Source organism: Dipodomys ordii, unplaced genomic scaffold (assembly GCF_000151885.1).
Source record: "Dipodomys ordii isolate 6190 unplaced genomic scaffold, Dord_2.0 Scaffold2, whole genome shotgun sequence".
Classification (NCBI taxonomy): domain Eukaryota; kingdom Metazoa; phylum Chordata; class Mammalia; order Rodentia; family Heteromyidae; genus Dipodomys; species Dipodomys ordii.
This window is the reverse complement of record NW_012267218.1, coordinates 10,223,136-10,242,839: the sequence shown is the minus strand read 5'-3', so window position 1 is coordinate 10,242,839 and position 19,704 is coordinate 10,223,136. Positions and strand designations below refer to the sequence as shown.

The window sequence follows — 19,704 nt, the reverse complement described above, 5'->3', positions numbered from 1 at the left end:
CAGACTTTGAAGGTACACACTGGGCTCCTATCCTTGGGACCAGGGACAAGGACGGGGTTCCCAGCTTCTAGGGTTACTGGTGGATTCAATGATATAATAAACAAGCACAATGCAAAACGCCCCTCACGCCACAGGTAGGAGTTGTCTCACGAGCTATTTTTACAGCTCTGACTTTACTGTACTAGATCACCATCCCGCACCTTGAATATTATCATCTATATGTCACATGTATGCAATGAGCAGAGCTGGAAGCAAAAAAATGGTGAGACTGTTGGATTACTTCCTTTGCTCAGAACAGTTTCATGATCGTCACTGCTGTATTGTTCAGATGATATGTACACATAAATTACCATGATAAAAATATGTAGGGGAATTACACTCCACTTGGGAGAAGCCTGCAAATTCCACCAAATCCAACCCAACTGATAACATCTGGACTTCCCACAAACAGGTGCGTGGGTGGAGGCAGCTGGGGGACAGAGCTGGGAGCCATAGTTCTGTGTTCCTCAGCTTCTGTGAGGGGCTGAACTGTGCCCCTTACCCCAAATCCACACACAAAAGCCCTCATCCCTCGTCACTCAGAAAAAAGGTACTAAGTTAAAATGTGGCTGGCCACACCCCCACACGGGCAAGTTTGCATCATTTCACCACAATAGGACAGGTACTGAATTGGGGGGGGGAGGGGAGGAGGAGGAGGAGGCGCTTCCATGCAGAGAACTCTTTTGTGGTAAGAGGACTGTGGGCACCAGTTAGTGGTCTCCATGGCACCTCTGCCCACCTCAGAGGGCAAAGGTCAGACAAGGAGGAGGAGTCTTCTGACAATTCCTACCAAACGAGGAGTCCAACCTCCTTTCACCTGCCCCTGGTCCGCTCTGCCTCAGGCTGCATGCAGTCTCAGAGCGGGCGCCCAGCGTGCGCAGTCTCAGAGCGGGCGCCCCGACGTGTGCTCTCCAAGAGCCGGCACCCAGCAGCCTCCCGGAGCACACGGGCTGTGGGCCTCACCTCACAGTGGTTGTCCAGCTTGGTGAGTGACAGGTCCATGCTCTGGTGCTGCTCCTTCAGCTCGTCGAAGCGCGCCTGCCAGCGGTTCAGCTCCAGCTGCGAGGTGTTCAGGGAGGTCTTGAGCTCCTTGGTGTGGGCGTGTAGCTCCTCGTACTCCCCCTTCAGCTGGTGGTGCAGGAAGTTCACCCTGGGGGCGGGGGGGCCGCAGGGTGATCGGGTGGAGTGACAAGACGCTGGAGGGAGCCCCGGGGCGGTGGATGGGGTTGCAGTGTGCCAAGGGGAAGGCCCGGGGTATTGGCTCTATGAGTGCTCTGCCCACGGCGGCAGCTCCACAGCCTCCAGTAAAGCCACTGCAGGCTGAACAAAATCGTTGGTTTTCAAACCACGTTCTCTGGGGTTTTATGAGGGTGCCCTTGGGGATACCACATTGGGCCTAGAGGGAAAACAAATAGGCATGCTCAGACCCCAGATTCAGCTATCTTCCCTATATTACGGCATTGGCATCTTGGCACACTTGGAAGAAAAAAACTTCTGTCTGGGCACCCAGCTCTTCTTCCCAATCCTATGCCATATTCTCATTTCAACTCCTAAGATACACATGCTATGACAAGATGCCAGAGAACCGCATAAACCCACTAACACAGAACCTTCTGGCTACTTGGGAGCTTTCTTGTTAGAATGCTCAAAGTGGGGGGCTGTGGATTCAGTTTGTATCCACATGTCTGTGTGTGGAAGTGAACGGGTACCTGGGCTTGAACTTAGAGCCTTGAACTCTTACTCAGAGTTTTTTTTTCTCACAACTGATGTTCTACCACTTGAGTCACAATTCCAGTTCAGCATTTTGCTGGTCAATTACAGATGGAGTTTCACAAACTCTTCTGCCTGCACTGGCTTTAAATTACAATCCTCTACGTCTCAGCCTCCTGAGTAGCTAAGAGGATAGTTATGAGCCACTGGCATTTGGCAACACACACATAGGCCTTATTTGGCCTGTTTCATTAAATGGACAAAGTCCACACCTAGATATCTAACTTTTCTGAAAGAGTATAAATAACAGAATAACTGGAGAGCCTGGGAAGATGCCAGGTCTGTGTGTGCTGCAGTCCGGCCACAGCTGTCCTGATCTGACAGAGTATAAATAACAGAGTAACTGGAGAGCCTGGGAAGACGCCAGGCCTGTGTGTGCTGCAGTCCGGCCACGGCTGTCCTGAACTTTCCACCTCACTGTGCCCGCCCATCGGGGCACTGGGCCACCATGTGCTTCATCTGCCTGGCCACCGCAGGCTCCGGAGTTTGTAACTGTCGGTCATGTCAACACAAGGACACAGAAGAGGCTGGGCTCTATCTAGCTGGTCAAAACTTTGGGAAAAGATGAGACATGGAGTCAACTTGGACTCTACCACTACATAAAAGCATTAACCTTGGGCAAGTCATTTCCAAGTCATTTCAACTCCCTGAGCCTACTGCCTCAGCCATTAAAGAAAGGGGGAGGGGGATGGAGAGAGCAATAGCTGAAGTGTTGATTCTAAATATACACACTAGTTCTAGTCTATAAAATCTCTGCCAACACTAACTCTGCTGAGGGAAAGCATGAAATCGACATGGAATCCTGTTTTAGGCAGCTTCTGTTTAAAGGCGCCTTCGGTAACATACCCACCACCCATGGCACAACACCATAGTTCTTGCCTGACTCACAGCTGATCGAATTTCTCCATTAGGCACCTCGCAGCCTTTCTGCATACAGGGACAGCAGACAATCCTTCAGCACTGTGCGACCCAAAGCACAAACCAAAAGCCAAAAACCCCAAACCAACAAACACAAAACCTCGCACACAATCAGGTACCATGAAAACGATTTTTGTTGGTGACAGAGGGAACCAGGCTGAGCACAGCCATGTCTGGGGTCTTGGTTATCTTGGTTATTTTGTGGCTCTGCATGTGCACAAAGCCCCACACATGTTGACTTTGGGGCTGAAAATAAACGCTAGCAAGTAGGTGAGTGAGCGGGTACAGAATCCATGAATGAAGAGAACCAGCAGCGTCTCCTTCCTGGGACACCGTGGATTTGTGTTCGGTGACGAACACAGCCGGACCCATAAAGCCACCATGCAGAGCCCTTCCCCCAGCAACTGGCAGGGTTGCCCTTGGCCTCCCTTCCTAACAAGCATTGGACAGCACATGGTTTGTAAATACACGCAATCCCGGGAACCCGCAGGCTGCAATGCGGGGCTGGTGTGCGCGGGAGCGGGCGCCAGCCACTGCCCAAGGCTCTCACCGGTCTAGCTCTCCCCGCAGCCTCTGGTTCTCGCCCGTGGTGACGGCATTCACCCTCTGCTCCTGCCGCAGCGCCTCCCGCTCGGTTGTCAGTGCCTTCTCCAGCTCGGCCAGCTCGGCCTCGTGCTTCAGCAGCTCGCCATGCCTGTGGAGCAAGACCCAATGGGAGTCTGCCACTTCCTCAAGGAGAGCACACAGGACTGCACTGGAGTCAATGGGGGCTGGCAGGGGTAGGAGAGAAGCCCGGCAAGGGTCCCTCTGGAGTGGACCTTTCTTGTCACAGCAGCCCTCTCCCCTTCAGCTACCTGAGAGCACCAAGGCGACACTCAAATTCCACATCCTTCCCTTCTAGGGAATGACAATTAAGTTCTGAGGTGGTTCACCAGGCACAAACAGACCTAAGGAAACCACAGAACTAACAGCCCAAATCCACAGTAGCAGCTAATCCTCCCTCCAGTGGAGAGCCATTTCCTTATTCCTGTCACATCCTCCTTGGGAACAGAGATCTGCCTAAGGACTGTAGGGGTGGGGATCTTGTGTGTGCACACACACACACACACACACACACACAATCACACACTCATTCGCTCACACAGGGCCTGAATTTTCTTCTCACTTAATCCATGCAGGCTGCATCGCTGTCTCTAGGGGGCAGCAGAGCACATGGATGGAAGCCTCAAATTCCACCAGTTCCTCATTGTGCTTGGAAACATCTGTGTTCACAGATGAACCCCAGGGGTACACACAGCTAGAAGGCACAAAGGGTCTGAGGCGCAACCCTTCAACCAGCCCATTCAGACAAACCCTTCCCTATGCACTCCCCTCCCTCAGCTGGCAAAGGGGTATCTAAGAAGCCACACCTGCCCATACCAGCTGTGTGGGTACCATCTCTCGGGGCCCAAAGCTGTAGGACACCAACTAGGAAACCTACTTAAAGGTAACTGTACGTAAGGCCTTTAGACCTGGGGCAGAGGCTGTGGCTGGCTTTCAGAGCTGGACTTTTCTCATCCATGTTAATGATTTTAAACAAATTGTGTATGCTTGACAAATAAGGGCCGTGGATGTTAAGTTTGCAACTCTATTTCCAAAGTAACCAGCCAAAAGAAGGTGGGAAGCATGGCTCGAGTGGTAAGAGCACTTGCTGAGCAAATGTGTGGTTCTGAGTTCAAAATTCACCATCACAATAGAAAACAGTGGGGGCAGGGGAGGCAGATATCGTAGACCATCAGTAACTACCCAGTTGTAGGGTATACTCCAGGGGTCCACAGCATGACACACAGTGAGTAATTATGAGTTTGTCAAATTCAATGTCAAAGACTACAGAACCATCTTTCCTGTGTGACAGACACCTACAACTCTTAGACCCCTGTCTCTGATGCACAGGACCAACACTGTCTCCAGCTATGCTTCCCACCAGCCAAATGCCCCGAGCAGCTCCTGGAGGCTGCACCCAGCAAGCACCTACAGAGAAATGGGAACTTGACCTTCAGGGCCAAGTCCACCAGCAAACTCCTTCCCCTGTAAATGCACTGTGAATCTAAGATACTGTTACACCATCTATATTCCCGAGTTGGTGACACATAACTCCTTTCACTGAGAGACATGGTACCAGGGATACAGCAGAGGTCTAACACATAAGTGCTGCCTCGCATAAAGGAGGAAGGAAACAGGAAGCACATGGTGGGTAAAGCAACCAATGTCGGCTCCACCCACAGAACCACAAGCAGGCTAGCCCGCAACCCTGGACTTTCTTCCTTCTTACCTCAAGTGTTGGGGTTATTGGACCCTGGCTCTGCTGACTTTCTATATATTTAAAACTTTCCAGCCAGGCGCCAGTGGCTCATGTCTATGATCCTAGCTACTCTGAGGATCGCAGTTCAAAACCAGCTAGGCAGGAAAGTCTGTACTTTTATCTCCAATTAACCACCAGAAAACCAGAAGTGGCACTGTGGCTCAAAGTTGTTGAGTGCTAGCTTTGAGCGCAGAGCTTAGGGACAATGCCTAGGCCCCAAATTCAAGCCCCATGACTAACGACAATGACGACAATGATGACAACAAAACAACAATAACAACAACAAAACTTTCTATAATCAAAGGGGTTTTTTGGTTTTTTTAAAAAAAAGACAAAAGTGTCATTCCCGCCGACATAAAAGAGGCAGGCCGAGGAGCCATGGTAGACAGAGCCTGTACACTGGTGGCCTGGTCCCTGGCTGAGAAAGGAGAGGGAGAGAAAGAGGGGAGGAGAGAATTCTGCAGAGACAAAGGTCTCAAGCACCCATGCCGGCCCACCCCAAACTGGGAAGAGCTACCACATCCTCTCTCCTGAGGGGCGCCCTGCCACTCAGTCCTCAGCTATACAAAGTTCCAGCTGCTTCTTCCCCTTGAGAAAGCTCAGGCACCCCCACAATGGGAAGCAGCCAGCCAACAGGAATGATGGGGGCGGGCCAGAGGTGACCGCTGGTCCCTGGGGCAGCCGACAGGCTCAGGGCACCAGCCTGGCTCCTGTCTAGGCCATACCCTCAACCCCCATGTCTCCCCTTTTGCCCTAAAGGTCTTTTATTTTCTCCCCATCCTGGCATTCCTGCCCCCCCACCAGACCCTACCTCTGGTCCCCAGGCCTCCGCCCTACTCCCTAAAGGGCTTACCTCTCCTTTGAGGTCCCCCAGACCCTTTCCCTGGCCTTATCAGACCTTACCTCTCCCCGAGCTCCCTGTGCTCCAGCTCCAGGTTCCGGTGCAGGGTCTTGAGGCAGCTGTGCTGGCGGATGAGGGCCTCGTACTCAGAGGACTGGCGCTCGTGCAGGGTGACCAGGTGCTCGTGGTCCTGGAGCAGGGCCTCGTAGACAGCCGCCAGCTGCTCCTGCTGCCGCTGCAGGCCCTCGTGCTCCGCCTCCTTGGCCGAATGCTGGCTCTGCAGCAGCGTGTACTGCGCGCTGAGCGAGGCGCTCTGGGAGCTCAGTGTGGAATTCTCCACCTGCCGTCAACAGAGCCCCACAGCAGTGAGCCAGCCAGAAAGCGGGCCCAGCTCCACCCCAGGACAGGTCCAGAGGGCGGCTCTACCAGCACCTAGGACCTGCTTGAGGAAGGGGAGAGCAGCACATATCGACCACGGGATGGGGCTGTCCCTCTGAGCTACTCTCCAGAAATGACATGGCCTCTCTCTGGATGCCACTGCATGTGCCCTCACTGCCCACTGAACATGCGCAAAAGAGCCCATTTCTAAAGCCTGCTGCATCCAACAGCTTCCAAAACCATGAGAAAACGGAAGAGGAGTCAGTACTGCCCTCATACTAAAGCCAGACAGAAATAATGCAACAAACCAATATCGAACCTTTTTGCCAAAGTGTGTCCTGTTTATTTTCCCCACCCTTATGTTTTCAGAAACTGCCTGAAGAGCACCATTCATTTTTCCACCATTTACTAATCACAAATAAAATCAGCATGCTCGGTGGCCGGTCCAGAACACGGGCTCTGCTGGCTGCTTCCAAAGCAGGGAGCCAGTTCAGAGCCCACCTCCCTCGTGGGAGATGAAAATTCACAGGAGCCGAGGCTTCCGTACAAAAGCCTGGCCAACTACTTAATCAAACTTACTTAACCCTTGACTCTCTTTCCTTAGTCATTCTTAATAACATTTCCAAGAATAGACTTTAGAAAACCTGGGTAAGAACATAAGAAAATTCAGAGACAGGAAGATTTTAGCTTGTGCAGCCACAGGTTCAACCATTAAAAAAAAAAAAGCGTATGCGCCTATAATCCTTGCTACTCAGGCGGCTGATATCTGAGGATGGAGGTTCAAAGCCAGCACTGGCAGGAATGTCTGAGACTCTTATCTCCAATTAAAGCCAGAAATAGAGCTGTGGCTCAAGTGGGAGAGCACTCACTGTGAGTAAAAAAACTCAGGGTCAATGCCCACGCCCTGAATTCATGCCCTAGCAATGGCACACACAAGCACACATGTACACACGCACAAATTCACATGCATGTATGTATACACACACATGCATGCTACCTCATGCGCCCTCACCACCTTTACCACCTTGGAAGAACCCAGCCCCCAGTACCTGCAGCCTGGCGGTCTGAGTCTGCAGCGTGGTGGTATGCTCCTGCAGGAAGGCGCTCTGCTTCTGCAGTGTAAGGATCTGGCTGCTGAAGGCCATGTTCTGTGTCTCCAGGTGCTGCACCTGCTCCTTCAGCAGCTGCTTCTCTGCCTGCAGAGCGGCATTCTAGCAGATGGGGAAGCAAGGCCAATCAAGCACAGGCAGGGAAAGCTCCACCTGGCCCGGAAACTTGGGCTACATCAAGCCCTTGAGAGAGGACTCAGCCCAAATGACAGGGACCACCAGATACAGGAAGTAATGGGCGCTCACCAGAAATTTTTCAAAAACAGATCACATATCACAAGGGACAACACTCAGGACCAAAGCGGAAGGCCTGGGCACACTGGCATTAAAGCCATTCTACCTTTTTTCTCTTTAATACTCCCCCCCCCTTTTTTTTTCCTGGAGAACAAACTGAACGTGGGTTTCTGTGAGCTAGAGCTACCTCCTGGGAACTACCACCACCCCACTTCCCTCACAGGACATGCAGTCCAGTGCCCGGCTGGAGTTCCTTGCCCTGAGACGAACGAGCCACTTCCCAGTGTGCAGCACCACAAAGACCACATCCACTATGCTACCATTATGTCCAGGCCAGGAGTCAGGACTGGGGGCTACAGGCAGGTGCTGTTCCTTATTAGCACGGGACTTTGGGAGAGGCTTTTACATTGTCTCGGTCCTCTCATCTGTCAAATTATGAAAAGCATGAAAATGGATTTCATGAAGTCACTGTTGGGAATCCAATGAAATCAGAAGTGTAAATGTGCTCTGGCAAGCCTTTTCTAATATGGGATGGATAGAAAACGCTATTGGATTTTCCAGCCCTTCCATCTCTATTTCTTTTTTTTTATTTTAAATTCTTTTTTTTTTTTTTTGGTCCGGCTGTGGGGCCTGAACTCTGGGTCTGGGCGCTGTCCCTCAGCTCTTCAGCTCAAGGCTAGCGTTCTACCACTTGAGCCACAGCGCCACTTCTGGTTTTTTTCTTATGTGGTGCTGAGGCATCGAACCCAGGGCCTCAGGTATGCAAGGCAAGCGCTCTACCACTGAGCCACCTTCCCAGCCCCTCCATCTCTATTTCAACCACTGAAGGCTGCTACTGTGGTAGGAAAGCAGCCCAGACAACACAAAGGATGTGGCTGTGTTCCAATAAAACTTTATTTGCAGCTAGGCACTAGTGTTGGCTCACACCTGTAATCCTAGCCACTCAAGAGGCTGAGATCTGAGGATCAGAGTTTGAAGCTGCACCCAGGCAGACAAATCTGAGAGACTCTAGTCCAATTAATCACTGGGAGCAGAGCTGTGACTCAAGTGATAAGAGCACCAGACTTGAGCAACAATGCTAAGGGACGGTGACCAAGCCCTGAGCTCAAGTCCTAGTAACAACTCTCTCTCCCTCTCCTTTTGTCCCCTCCCACCCCCACAAGAACCATGCAACCTGTACAGGGTTGCAGCCTGAAAGCCACACTACAGAAACAGAGGCTGAGTCTTATCCTGTGAGAAATGACTGGCCACAGAGACTGCAGTGGTACCTTCTGTGCTAGAACTCTGAAGGGTCAGCAAATGAACAGGTGGCTATGGGACTCCGCCAGGACAATCCAGGGATCTAAACCTGATAACCCTCCAGACTCTGTCTCATCCCACGTTCTTTACAGAAATGCTATGGTGTTATCAGGGTGCCTAAGAAGAGGACGGGCCCCCTGAGCCCAGTGCCAGGCTGGCGACTCACGTTGCGCTCCAGCTCAATGGCCCGGTCCTTCAGGCGGAGCAGCTCCATCGTGGCCTCCTTGTGGCTGGGTCCCCAGACCTCCTCTTCCTGGTGACCAGCGAGTGCCTTGGCCCCCGGGTGCTTGAGGGAGTTCTGTGAGGGCACAGGGTCCCCCTGGGTCCGCTTGAGCAGCTCACGCTCCTCCTTTATCTGTGGGCTCAGTGACAGGGAGCAGTCAGGCAGGTGGGAGCCTCGCTCGGAGCCCGTTTGTGGCTGGAGGTCCCCTTATTTCCTGGAGCCACACAATCCAGCACTCTCCTTTTGCCACGTTGCCCAGGGAGAGCAGGACTCGCCCCCCATGCCTAGCCCTGTCTCCATCTGCTGACTGTGGCAGGCTCTCTACTTGCCTGAGCCTCTACCATCTGTGCCAGAAACCAGAGGCTGAGGTTCAGGCACGGGGTGACATCACAGGTCCCCAAGCCTCTGCCGATGCCAGAACTGCTTTGTTCCAGGTTCCGATTCAAACCCACAGCCTTGGGCTCCAAAAGGTGGTTAGGGGAGCGCTTGTGGAGAGTACGCATGCGTCTGCATGTGGGGAGCGTGTACACGTGTGACAGGAACCCGGCCCAGGCGCGGCACGCATGTGGGGATCAGCGCGTGCAGATGCCTGCGTGCAGACATGCACCTCACAAGCCTCTGTGCTGCCTGAGGGCTCCCATGACCCCGCACACATCTGCTTGAGGCCTGGACCCCGCACATCCCACCTGGCAGACCCGGGATGCGCTCAGCTGCTCCTCCTGCCCCGGCATGCCTCTGGCTCTGTCCTGTCTGGCCTGAGTCAGCCTGATGGTGGCCCCCTGCCTGCCCCAGGACAACCAGGCTGCCCCCCTTAGCTATGCAGGCAAAGGGCTGGGGCAGACGAGGCAGAGACCTGCCGAGGGGGTCCAGCTCCGCACCGTCAGCACTCACCATCTGTAGCTCGCTCTGTAGCTGGTGATTAAGACTGGCTTTCTCCTCCACCTGCGCTTCTAAGAACACAATCTTTTCTTCTTTTATGGCCAGTGCTGTTTTTAATGCAGATTCATTTCTGCCCTCCAAAACTTTCCATTTCCTGAGGAATACAAAGATAAGTTATCACCGTTGATGCCCATCCCACACCAGCCACTCTCCTCCTCCTGTTCAGCTGCGTTCCCGTATGACCTGTAGTGGGTGGCCCGGGGGGGAGGGCGCTGGTAAGCCAACCCCCCAGCCCCCATCCCTCACCATATCCTTCAGCAAGCACCCCGTGACACCCTCGCCCCAGATGCCACTACCACATTTACCAACACTGCCTTAGGGAGTGGAGTGTCTGTGGTGTCATGACCACGTTACAGAGGGGGAAGTCAAGTCTCAGAAAGTTAAGAGATTTGACGAGGCCCACCAACCCTCCCACCACACTGAACAGGCATCCAAACTAGCAGGCCTTGCCTTATTGATTACAAATCTAGGAAAGGTCCAAGGTATACAATTGCCTTGAAACAGAAGACTACTTAAGAAAGCATGGCAAAAGCTGCAGCAGTCACACGGAAACTAAGATGCGCTGGCTGAGGGTGTAGCTCAGAGGCGGAACAGCTGCCAAGCCTGCACAAGCTCTAGGTGACATCCCCTACATCACTCCTCTCTCCCCAAAAACACACATTACAAAAAAATATCGTCGGTGAGGATGGGAGGGAAGAACTGGAAGAAAGCGAGAGAAAGGGGCTGGGAAGGTGGCTCAGTGGTAGAGCGCTTGCCTTGCATGCCTGAAGCCCTGGGTTTGATTCCTCAGCACCACATAAGCAAAAAGAAAAAAGCCGAAGTGGCGCTGTGGCTCAAGTATTAGAGCGCTAGCCTTGAGCGGAAGAGCTGAGGGACAGCGCCCAGGCCCAGAGTTCAGGCCCCACGACCAGATCCAAGAAAAAAAAGAGAGAGAAAGGATGACGCTGTCCAAAAAGAAATACACTCATCACCTGACTTATGCAACTGTAACCCCAGCACTTTTATAGCAATAATTTAAGAAATTAAAAATTTCTCCTTTTATTTCTAAGCTCCAAGAGACAAAACCCTAAAACCCCAACCCCACCCCAACCCTAGCATAGAACCCATGAGACTCTCATCTCCAATGAGCCACCAAAAAGCTGGAAGGAGAGCTGTGGCTCAAGTGGTCAAGTGCCAGTCTTGAGTAAAAAAGCTTAGGGACGGTACCCAGGCCAGGTTCAAGCCCTAGGACTGGCAGGTGCACCAAAACAAAATGAGAAACACCAAAAAAACCCTCCCTAGTCGTGAAGAGTCATGGAGGCCTTGGGCCAAGAGCAAAGATGGCTGAGACCAGGCGGTGGAGCGCAGTGCTACTGCGCAGAGGTAATTCTCACATGTCGCCGTGACTGTTATCATCCTGTAGTAGCAGCTCCTTGCTGAGGCCGACCTTCTCCAGCTCGCTGCTCAGCTTGTCCAGCTCGCTGCTCAGCTGCTGGCTCTTCAGCTTCTCTAGAACCAAGTCCTGCAAGAGAAGACACACAAATGTCAGCATGAGGGAGGCCGGGGTACGCAAGCCTCATCTCCAGTCAGCTCACTGACCGGGAGGGGTGCCTGCCAACCCACCTTGGGGTGGTGCTAAGCAATGGTGTGCAGGTGGCCAGGTATAAGTGGAAAATAAATGTATTTATTTTCAATCTACCAAGGGGTTTGTGGGGCTGTAACCCGAGTATTAGATCGAGGAGTGTCTGTGCAGTCATGCCCAGGGAAGTGCTGGACTGCGAAGCCAGCAATGTATTGTCGGGAACAAGGTAGATAGCGTGTAAGGCCACCCAGTGTGACTGAGGAATCTCTGTCTAGCATCCAGGAAACCCCTAAGGCAAACACGAAGTTTCCTTTAGTGAAGTCCCATCAACAGCCCCTCCTGCCACACCTGTGGCCAGCTCACCTCTCTCAGGGTGGTCAGTGTCCTTGTGTGCATGGTGACCTGCTTGGTGAGGTCCCTGTTGTCCTTCTCCAACTCCTTCAGCTTGCCAGCCGCGTCCCGGCAGCGGGCCAGCTCCTTGTCCAGTGCGCGGCTCTCCTTCTCGGCGGCCGACAGCTTGGCGGTGCTGTCGTCCAACACAGCGTCCTTGAGCTCCACCTGCTGCCACAGCCGCTTGGCCTCCTTCTCCAGCTGCTTCTTGTCCTTCTCCAGCTGGGCCACCTCCTGCTCCAGGGCCTTCCTGTCTACCTCGGATCTCTCCAGCCGCTTGTTGGTGAGCCGCAGGGCCTCCAGGTCACGCCGCAGGGCCTGGTGCTCGGCCTCCAGCTCGCCCAGCTCCCTCTGCAGGGCCTGCGACTGGTGGCCGCTGCTCTCCAGGCTCTGCTGCAGCCGCAGGTTCTCGGCGCTCACGCTCTGGTAGCTGAGCTCCAGGCGCTCCGACTTCTTGCTCAGGGTCTGCAGCAGCTCCACATTCTTCCGCAGTTCCTCCTTCTCCCGCTCCAGCTGCTGGTTCTCCCTCTCGATCTGGGCCATCTTAGCGCTGGTGAAGCGCATGGTCTCCACCATCTTCCGCAGCTCCAGGTTCTCCTTGTCCAGCTGCTTGTTGTCTCGCTCCAGGCCCTCGAGCTGCACAGTCACGTTCTGCAGGGTGTCCAGAGACTTCTTCAGAGTCTGGTTCTCCAGCTCCAGGCCCTGGCTCTCGTGCTCCAGGGCCTCCACCTTCTCTGTGACAGTCTTCAGGGAGGTCACCTTCCTGGTCAGCTGCTCGTTCTCCTTCTCCAGCTGGTGCAGCTCCTTCTCCAACGTCTCGGCCCGCTCCCCTTTCTCCCTGGCCTTCTCCAAGTCCCGGTGCAGCTGCTGCTTCTCCAGCTCCAGCTGGCTGAGCTTGCTGCTGGCCTCCGCCACAGCCTGGTGGAGGGCTCTGTTCTCCTTCTCCACATCCTTCCCGCGGGCCTCGCCGCTGCCCTGCGACCGCTCCCTCAGCGACCACACGGCCTGGTGGAGGTGGTCTTTCTCCTGCTCCAGATCCTTGATCTATGGGAAAGCACCAAGGCGGTAGGGATTTGGGCTCCCAAGGGGGCCTAGAAACCGAACACCTCCAGTGATCAATCACCTGACTACGCAACCAATCAGATTCCACTGATCCTCTCATGCAGGTAAGAGGGCACAGGTCTCAGTGTCGAGACGGTGATGGGGGAGAATGATGGAAGAGGTGACGTTGATCAAGGCTGCCCTGTATTCATCATCTGACTTGTTCAATGAAAAACCCTTTGGACAACTACTTAGAACAAAAATAAAGTAACATAAATGAAACACAAACCTGCACCCAGGGCAACCTTCCCTCTCTCTCCCTTGGTCTTTGTGGCCCATCTCTGCTTAGCTCTGTGACCTCTTCTCAGACATCCTCCCTCCACTTATTGTTCCCAGCTTCTTCCTACCACAAAAGGTTCCTGCTGCCTCCTCGCTCTCCACCCTTCCTCCTTCCTGGGCCTTGAGGATGCCAGCAGCCACCGTTAGGCTCTCCCAGTGGGAGGACAGGCCCTGCGAGTTGCCCAGGGTCTGGGCTATGGCTCTAGGGAGGGACCTGTGGAGCTGGGTCACTGTCCAGCGTAAAATGTCCGGCTGCCTCCTTCCCTTCCACAACAGGCTGGGAGCAAAACCGTCCGTGGAGCTGGGTGCCTGTGACTGACGCCTGTCATCCTAGCTATTCAGGAGGCTGAGATCTGGGGAGCCCGGTTCAAAGAAAGCCCGGGAAGGAAAGTCCATGAGACTCTTATCTCCCATAAACCACTGGAAGTGGCACTGTGGCTCAAGTGGTAAAGCGCTCTCCTTGAGCTGAAGAGCTCAGGGACGGCGCCCAGGCCCAGAGTTCAAGCCCCACAACTGACAAAAAAAAAAAAATGCACCCTGCCTTCCCTCACCAGCCTAGCAGACACTGCTGCCCACGGACCAGGAGGCTGGGGAAGTTTTGGCCACAATCCTTAGCCTGGCCCCTCCCAGGGCCAGTGTCCCACGAGAGGTGGGAGGTGTCCCCGGCAGCCACGGTGAGTACTGCCTACCCGCCGGGCCTTGTCAGCCTTCAGGGCCTCCATGTCACTCTGCAGCTGCTCCTTCTCCCGGATCAGCTCTTCGCTGAGGGTCTCCAAGTCTTGGTGGCTTTGCTTTTCTCTCTCCAGCTGAGTCTGCAACTTGTCGATCTGCAGAGCCAAAAGATCAAGCTGAATGCTCAGGCTGCGTTCTACGACATGACAAGAACTCCTTGGTGTCGCCCGAGTCCTGGGAGAGGCCTTGGTGTTGTTCTACACCAAACTCCTGACACTGGACGGATACCTCACAGCCCACTGTGGGCACTCCAGAGCCCCGTGGGGCAGCCACATGCTCAGAGTACCACGTCTTCCGCTGCTCTGTGTCAGACACTGCGCACCCCAGGCCACCTCTTCTATATGCCCTGCCAGGAGGCCATCTCTCCATCCTCCTTGCCGCATTGGAGAGATAGCAGCTCAGAGGCCCATGCTCTGTCACCACCAGCTGAATCTGCCACCAAGCCCTGGCCCAGGCCAGACCACACAGCATTGGGCCTAGACAAACAGCTTTCCTCCAGACACCAGGGTGGACCTGGGCCGGAGCCTCCTAGAACACAGAGCTACCGGAATGCCAAGAGGCAGACCGGCACAGCAGGGCCTGCAATCCGGTGCCCTGGCCCGCCTGGGCTGCCCTCTGCCCGCACACCAAGCTCCCGCAGCCCAACAGGATCGATGCTGGTCTTCCCCACTGACTATGCGGCTGCCCCTGAGCTTCCGTAGCTGACGATCAGGGCCACCAATATCTGTCACGCTTGGTCACAGCACCTAACACAGAGTAGGTACAACGCTGGTAGCTGGCCCTTCCCTACAGACCCCTGGGCCCCATCCCTCTCAGTTTCCCTGGTTTCTGACTGGGTGAGTCTGGGGCAGAGCTGCAGGCCTGCGCTTTCCATCTGTGACGCGCTGACTCACGCACAGCCCTGGCTGGGATGGCTGCGCTAAGATGACGGACCTCTGGGAGAACCACTGCATCCAGGCGGAACCTTCAGGGCCACGACACCCGAGGGACCCTGTGAGCAGCAGGGGCGGGGCCTCTGTTCTTACTCTGTTATCCAGCTGGGGCCTTGCTCAGGCTAATTATGTAAGCACCCCAATCCTGAGTGGCTCCACCTCTCCTGAGTCAGGGGTCACCCAACTTTACTGCCTCTTCGGACTCTGCACCCCTCAACTCCCACAGGAGAAACTGGTCATGGACTCTACCAGTGGGACGGGCCCCCATAACCCAACCTGGGGACCCCCATTCAGCCAGGGCTGCCCAGAAAAAAGGCACTGTGATGTACCATGGACAGCTTTCTCCTAAAACCAAGAACCCCCTTCTCGCCTTCCTATCTCTGCCTGTCCTTAGCACAGAGCTGGTACTCAGCAAGGAGGGATGCAGTTCTCCCAGAGGGAGGAGTCCTCCCCTCCTGTTCAAGGTCTTGATTTTCCTCACTCTCTCTCCCTCCACCAGTGTTGCCACCAGGCCCTTCGCCCTGCTGTTACCTTCTCTCCCAGGGGAAGGCTGTGACGCCTTTCTCACAGGATTCCTGTAACCTGCTCACTTGCGCCCCACCTCAGTCTTCCCTCTTTTGCGGTTCTCCCCCTCTACACTCCAGTCCCTCCTTGAAGGACACGGGGACCCTGAGAGAGCTCCCTGGCTGCAGGCCCACGTGACCCAAGGGGGAGGCTGTCCACCCTCCCCACAGCCCAAGACACCTGCCCAAGGGTGGCCATTCTTCCTTGGCTCTGGGAACGAACTCCTGTGACATCCATCTAAACTCGCAGACACAGAGGAAGGAGACACATCTCCAGGATCCCCAGAGATGACAAGAAGCTCTAGAAACTATGGATCCGCCAGACATCTCAGGCTTTGGCCAGCCTGCGACCAGCTGAGCAACTAGGGCTGAGGGGAACAGCAGGGCCCCGCTGACTGCGAAACACCAGCTTCATTTTAAAGGGGCGGCAGGACTCGTGAGGAAGGAGAAAGGGAATTCAGGCTGAGGGTCACAGGCGCCAAGTGCAACCTCCTGCTGGCACTGAAGTCCTCACCCTCCAAATGCCAGAATGGCAGCTGCGTACCAGGCACACTGGGGCCAGAGAACAATCCACAGCTACACACAGCAGACACGAGGCCCGCCAGGCCAGCAGACTGCAGCCAGCCCAGCAGCAGCGGCCTGCCCTCCCAGCTCCCTTTGCCCCGCACACTGCACCAAGACATGGCGGCCCCAGGGCTATAGCAGGCAAGGGAAGAGACCAGATTGGAAGCAGGAGGCTGGGACGTGAAGACAGGCCGGAGGGGAGTCCGCCCTGCCTTAGGCCAGCAAGGGGACCTTTCGGGCATTCTGTGGCAGATCCCGCCATTCTCATCTTGCTACACGCCAGCTCCCGTTTGTCATGGCTAAGACAGGATGGCCAGTTTATTTGCTCCTTTGTTCTGAGTAGCCCTGGCCAGCCTCCAACTTATGATCTTCCTGCCTCAGACTCCCAAGAGCCAGGTATACAGGTATACCTAGCCTGAATGGCCATTTATGAAGACATTCTCTGCTCCAGGCCTCTAAGAATCTAATGTACGAAACCTCCTGTCACCTTGTCCATGCTTGCACTGAAAGATGTGGCATGGGACTGGAGACCTCCACCAAAACCAGTGACTGGCAGCTCAAGTGCAGTAAGGCACACAGCACTTCAAGGGGCCCAGTGCAGCTGGGGTCCCTGAGAGTCCTTCCACTGCAGGGCAGGATGAGCTAAACAGCTCTCAGGGGTGGCCCTCTCCCTGTGGATGGTGTTCCTCCCACTGGCCCGCAGCTTAAGCAAATGGGTTGGTGGGACTCAAGAGGCTAGTAAGGAGACACCTCGAATCCAGACGTGCTGACCAGCATGGGGGCCGCCAGTCACTGGAGGAGGTGTCACAGCTCACAAGGCAACTGCGTCTCCTTCAGTCCTATGTCCCAGACTGCCCAGCCCAGGGCCTGAGCCCCTCCCCACCCACACCGGTCACCTTCTTGCTCAGCTGCTGATTCTCCTTCTCCAGCTCCCCGCACTTGAGGCTGCTCTCCTCCAGCGCCAGCGATGCATCCCGCAGCCCCTGGATGGTGCTCTGCAGGCTCTGGTTCTCCTTCTCCAGCTTCAGGATGCGGCTGGAGGCGCACTCATTCAGCTCAAACACGAACGACTTCCTGGAGGCTGAAGCACCACATCAGTCAGACTCCGCTTCCCCTTGGGTTCCTCCAACTGACGCCCTGCAGCACGCACTGCTGCTTCGGCCAAAGGAGAAAGCAGGCTCTACTATGAGAGCAAAAGACCATGCGTGGGATGCACAGGAATGGCTGGTGGGCTGGGTTAAAGTGTTCATTCACGTAAGGGTTTCAGGGACCCAGAGACAATTCATAGGTGGGCGACATTTCCTGTGTCCCCTCCCAGACCGGTGGGAGGGCAGGGAGGGCAAAGGAAGTGACAGGCCTTCTGTCACAGGTGCTAGAAAGCTGTACCCCTGCTTGCCAGCCAGGACCAGAGCTTTGACACGGGGATTATTTCTTGTGACTTCACAATACTTTTGAAAAGAAAAGGGAGACGATAACACATGTAAACTGCTTTAAAAACTCTAAGTGAGATGAAAATATATGCTAAAGATTTCTAAAAGGAGCTGGACAGGCTCACGCCCGTAATCCTAGCTACTCAGGAAGCTGATATCTGAGGATCACAATTCAAAGTCAGACTGGGAAAGTCTATCAGACTCATCTCCAATTAACCAGCAGAAAACTAGAAGTAGAGATGTGGGTCAAAGTGGTAGAGTAATACTAGCCTTGAACAAAAAAGCTTAGAGACAAGGCCCAGGCCCCAAGTTCAAGCCCCATGACCAACTCCCCCTCACCCCTCCCCAAAAAAAAGATTTCTAAAAGGCAGATTATCTACTCTGCCTTTACTTACTTTTTTTGGGGGGGGGGTCGGTTGGAGGGCCTGAACTCTGGGTCTGGGCTAGTACTCTACCACTTAAGCCACAGTGCCACTTTCAGCTTTTTCTGCTTAAGTGGTGCTGAGGAACTGAACCCAGGGTCTCATGCATGCAAGGCAAGCACTCTACCACTGAGCCACGTTCCCAGTCCCTCTATTCTACATTATTTATTTATTTATTTTTGTTGGTTGTGGGTCTTTAACTCTGGGCCTGGGTGCTGTCCCTCAGCGCTTTAACTCAAAGCAAGCACTCTACCACTTCAGCCATAGCACCAGTTCCAGTGATGCTGCAGAACTTCAGGGAAGTCACGGCTTTTCAGCCTTGAAGCAAGGATAGAGGCATTCCCTCTGTCCTCCGCTGGCCCCGCTTATTTCTTGGAGCCTTTCACACCCACACCTCGGTGCCCTGGTTGCAGCCCAGGTGTTGGACAGATGGGGCAAAGCCATCAATCTGGACTCTATGCGAGGTGTGTGCTCGGGTCAAAGATGTTTGTTTCTGCCCTTGCATTTCCATCCTCTCCCCAGGCTTTGCATGCCTGCAAGGCCTGAATGGGAATGTATGAAAGAGCTGAAACCACAGCAGGCAACATAGCATGGGGGAGGACGTGCCCTGTGCTAGTGCCAACGTACAGACCAGGAGACCACTAGGTCTCAGTCCAAGTTCTGCTATGCAAAGAAGCTAGCCTAACCCAAACACCTAATCTAAAATAAAACTCCACAAATTCAGAACCTGAAGTCACTCAGTACCTCTGTCACATTTATAAAAAGAAAAAAAGAGCCGGATGCTGGTGACTCACACCTGTAATCCTAGCTACTCAGAAGGCTGAGACCTAAGGACCACAATTTGAAGCCAACTCGTGCAGGACAGTCTGACACTCTTATCTCCAATTAACCACCTCCAAACTGGAAGTGGAACTGAGACTCAAAGTTGTAGAGTGTAGCCTTGAGCAAAAGAGCTAAGGGACAGTGCCTAAGCCCTGAGTTTAAGCCCCATGACTGACAAAAAAAGAACAGAAGGAAGGAAGGAAGAAAGAAAAGAAGGAAGGAAGGGAGGGAAGGAGGGAGGGAGGGAGGGAGGCAGGGAGGGAGGGAGAAAGAGAGAGAGAAGGAAGGAAAGAGAAAACAAACTTTAAAAAGATAGAGGTAAAACAAGCACTGATGACTCACATCTGTAATTCTAGCTACTCAGGAAGCTGAGATCTGAAGAATATGGTTCAAAGCCAGCCCAGGCAGACAAATTCAAGAAACTCTTATCTCCAATTAACCAGCAAAAAGCCAGAGTAGAGTTATAGCTCAAGTGGTCATGGGCCAGCCTTGAGGAAGATAAATAAATAAAAGCTAAGCAAAAGTATAACCTTCCCCTCCCCTCTACCAAGTTCAAGCCCCAGTACTGACACAATAAATAGATAACAAATGGGAGCTTGGGGACATGGATCAAACTGTAGCAAGGACAAGGGCAAAACCCTGACCAAACCTTCCTACTACCAAAATGAAAAATAACACAAATACATTTTTTTTTATTGTAAAGATACTATACAGAGGGGTTACAGTTACATGAGTGAGGTAATGAGTACACTTCCTCTTGAACATTGTTACCCCCTCCATTGTTTTCCCCCTACCATCCCCTCCCTCCCTCCCTTCC

The 19,704-nt window shown here is 53.8% G+C and overlaps 1 protein-coding gene across 1 annotated transcript in view; it reads right to left on the bottom strand.

Moving 5' to 3' along the window:
• The window catches only part of Ccdc88c (coiled-coil domain containing 88C), a 125,553-nt gene that overhangs the window by 18,914 nt on the left and 86,935 nt on the right, over positions 1-19,704 (bottom strand). Inside the window, exons 12-21 of the mRNA XM_013016487.1 lie at positions 17,110-17,294; positions 14,112-14,249; positions 12,016-13,086; positions 11,465-11,592; positions 10,044-10,185; positions 9,096-9,284; positions 7,337-7,498; positions 5,972-6,249; positions 3,278-3,421; positions 1,003-1,189 (exon numbers count right to left, since the gene is read on the bottom strand). Of these exons, the coding sequence (XP_012871941.1) occupies positions 1,003-1,189; positions 3,278-3,421; positions 5,972-6,249; positions 7,337-7,498; positions 9,096-9,284; positions 10,044-10,185; positions 11,465-11,592; positions 12,016-13,086; positions 14,112-14,249; positions 17,110-17,294 (2,624 nt within the window). The remainder of the gene's footprint in view (positions 1-1,002; positions 1,190-3,277; positions 3,422-5,971; positions 6,250-7,336; positions 7,499-9,095; positions 9,285-10,043; positions 10,186-11,464; positions 11,593-12,015; positions 13,087-14,111; positions 14,250-17,109; positions 17,295-19,704) is intronic.